At 44.6% G+C, this 1,933-nt stretch overlaps 1 protein-coding gene across 1 annotated transcript in view; it reads left to right on the plus strand.

Annotated features, from left to right (window-relative positions):
* Positions 1-320: 320 nt before the first annotated feature.
* Positions 321-1,933, plus strand: part of LOC123510598 (degenerin-like protein del-10) — a 9,746-nt gene continuing 8,133 nt past the window's right edge. Inside the window, exon 1 of the mRNA XM_045265879.1 lies at positions 321-515. Within this exon, the coding sequence (XP_045121814.1) occupies positions 395-515 (121 nt within the window). The 5' untranslated portion in view covers positions 321-394. The remainder of the gene's footprint in view (positions 516-1,933) is intronic.

Here is a 1,933-nt window from a genome sequence, read left to right on the forward strand (position 1 = left end):
GGTGATCTTATCAGAAAAACCTTGAAAGTAATAAAAAATAAATTTAAAACATGTGCGAGAATACTTGTGTGTGTGTGTGTGTGTGTTGGTGCATGTCTCCGGCCTGGCATGTGCATGTACGTACGTGTTTGCGTGTATATGTGTGTGTAAATGAATGCAGTTGTATGTAAAACGTGTTTGTGTTGAACAAGGAATAGGTGTAACACCATTCTTTTAATAAACTGGACGAACGCGTGCGATTCCGTATTTATACTAATATATATTCAAATTTCCTCTAGTGAAAAATAACTAATAGACTTCACATTCCCAGGTTAGAGAGAGAGAGAGAGAGAGAGAGAGAGAGACGTAGGAGTGGCAGTGAGTGAGCGTGAAAGTCAGCGAGAAGGTAGGCGAGATGATTGAAGTACGGGAACCTCGGATGGGCGGCGATGGACTGAAACCTCCGTCACCCTACAAGATGATACCTACCAACCACACCCACCTCGGGAACACCTTCGCCGAGATCTCCATTGCAGGTGAGATTTAGCTCCTCATTTTTTGTTCCCCCATAAGGATAAACTTTCAAAGACTGTTAGGTTGAGATTTCAGCTCGTGCATGATTTTAAAATGGTAATGAATCCAGCAGTTCAAGTCCTTTATGATAGAAAGCTCAACAAGGCTCGGTTTTTTTTCTTCTAACATATCTCCGCCTGTCCGGCCACTCATTCTCTCTCTCTCTCTCTCTCTCTCTCTCTCTCTCTGTCAAAGGCGCTATGGTACAGTACATAAATTTCTTAAAAGCTCTCGAAAGGCTACGACGAAGCACGCACTCTCTCTCTCTCTCTCTCTCTCTCTCTCTCTCTCTCTCTCTCTCTCTTGTCAAAGGCGCTATGGTACAGTACATAAATTTCTTAAAAGCTCTCGAAAGGCTACGACGAAGCACGCACTCTCTCTCTCTCTCTCTCTCTCTCTCTCTCTCTCTCTCCAGCGATCACCAACACTCCACCAAGCAGTTTGCGGTAAACTTGCTGCTGACAATCCTTCGTCGTCACAATTTACCCGAGGCATCCTTCAGCGTGCGCTCCCAGTCCTGCTTCACCACACCAAGACACCCCTCCCTCCGAGGACAGACAAGCAAATGGAACTGTAAACGCGAACCACTTTCTCGCTCCACAACGTGTAAACAATAATAAAGATCTTTCCAACTGAAGGGAGGAGTCACCGTTTGGAGTATGGCCAAAGAAAACTATTGCACTCGTATCTAAATTGTTTGGTGTAATGAGCGGCAAATGTTAACATTGGACTCTCGGCTCCATTTCCTTTTGTTTTATGGTCTTTTCACCTGGTGGGAGAGAAGGATTTTCCGGGTACCGAGGGCTCAAATATGGCCAATTGTTACCTCTTGTACAGAGCTACTGCTGCTGTTATGATGGCCACCATATTTAAGCGGTGTTACCAACGATACCTACTGAAAAATCCTCCTAAATCTGTTTACCTCAATGCTACAGCGTTGCCAACGCTAGTTTAGGGGTTGTGTTGGGTAGAGTAGGGTAGGGTAGGGTAGGGTAGAGCAGGGTAGGATGGTGTTACGTTAGATTAGTAGGCAAATATCTTCTTTCCAAATGTATTGTTGGCAATGCTGCTCAATTTGGTGGCCATCATAACAGCAGCAGCAGCTCCCTCCTTATCTTCAGGGTAAATATTAAGACAAGGACGATGCACGCAGTTCTGTCTCCTAGTATTTTCAGCTCCTAATTCTAAACAAACTCAGGGACTTGATGGGAAAATGGGGTTTTCACGTGAGGAAACCTAAAATATGGTCAAATGTCACCTCTTACCAGGAAGAGCAAGTGCGGGTTGCTGCTGTTTTGATGGGCGCCATGTTGATGGTACCGTGCAAACACCGCTAGTCTATCCTTAGGAACACTAATCTAACCTAGTATTATCTCATCTA

The sequence above is a fragment of the Portunus trituberculatus genome, chromosome 29 (assembly GCF_017591435.1).
Source record: "Portunus trituberculatus isolate SZX2019 chromosome 29, ASM1759143v1, whole genome shotgun sequence".
In the NCBI taxonomy this organism is placed as follows: Eukaryota; Metazoa; Arthropoda; class Malacostraca; order Decapoda; family Portunidae; genus Portunus; species Portunus trituberculatus.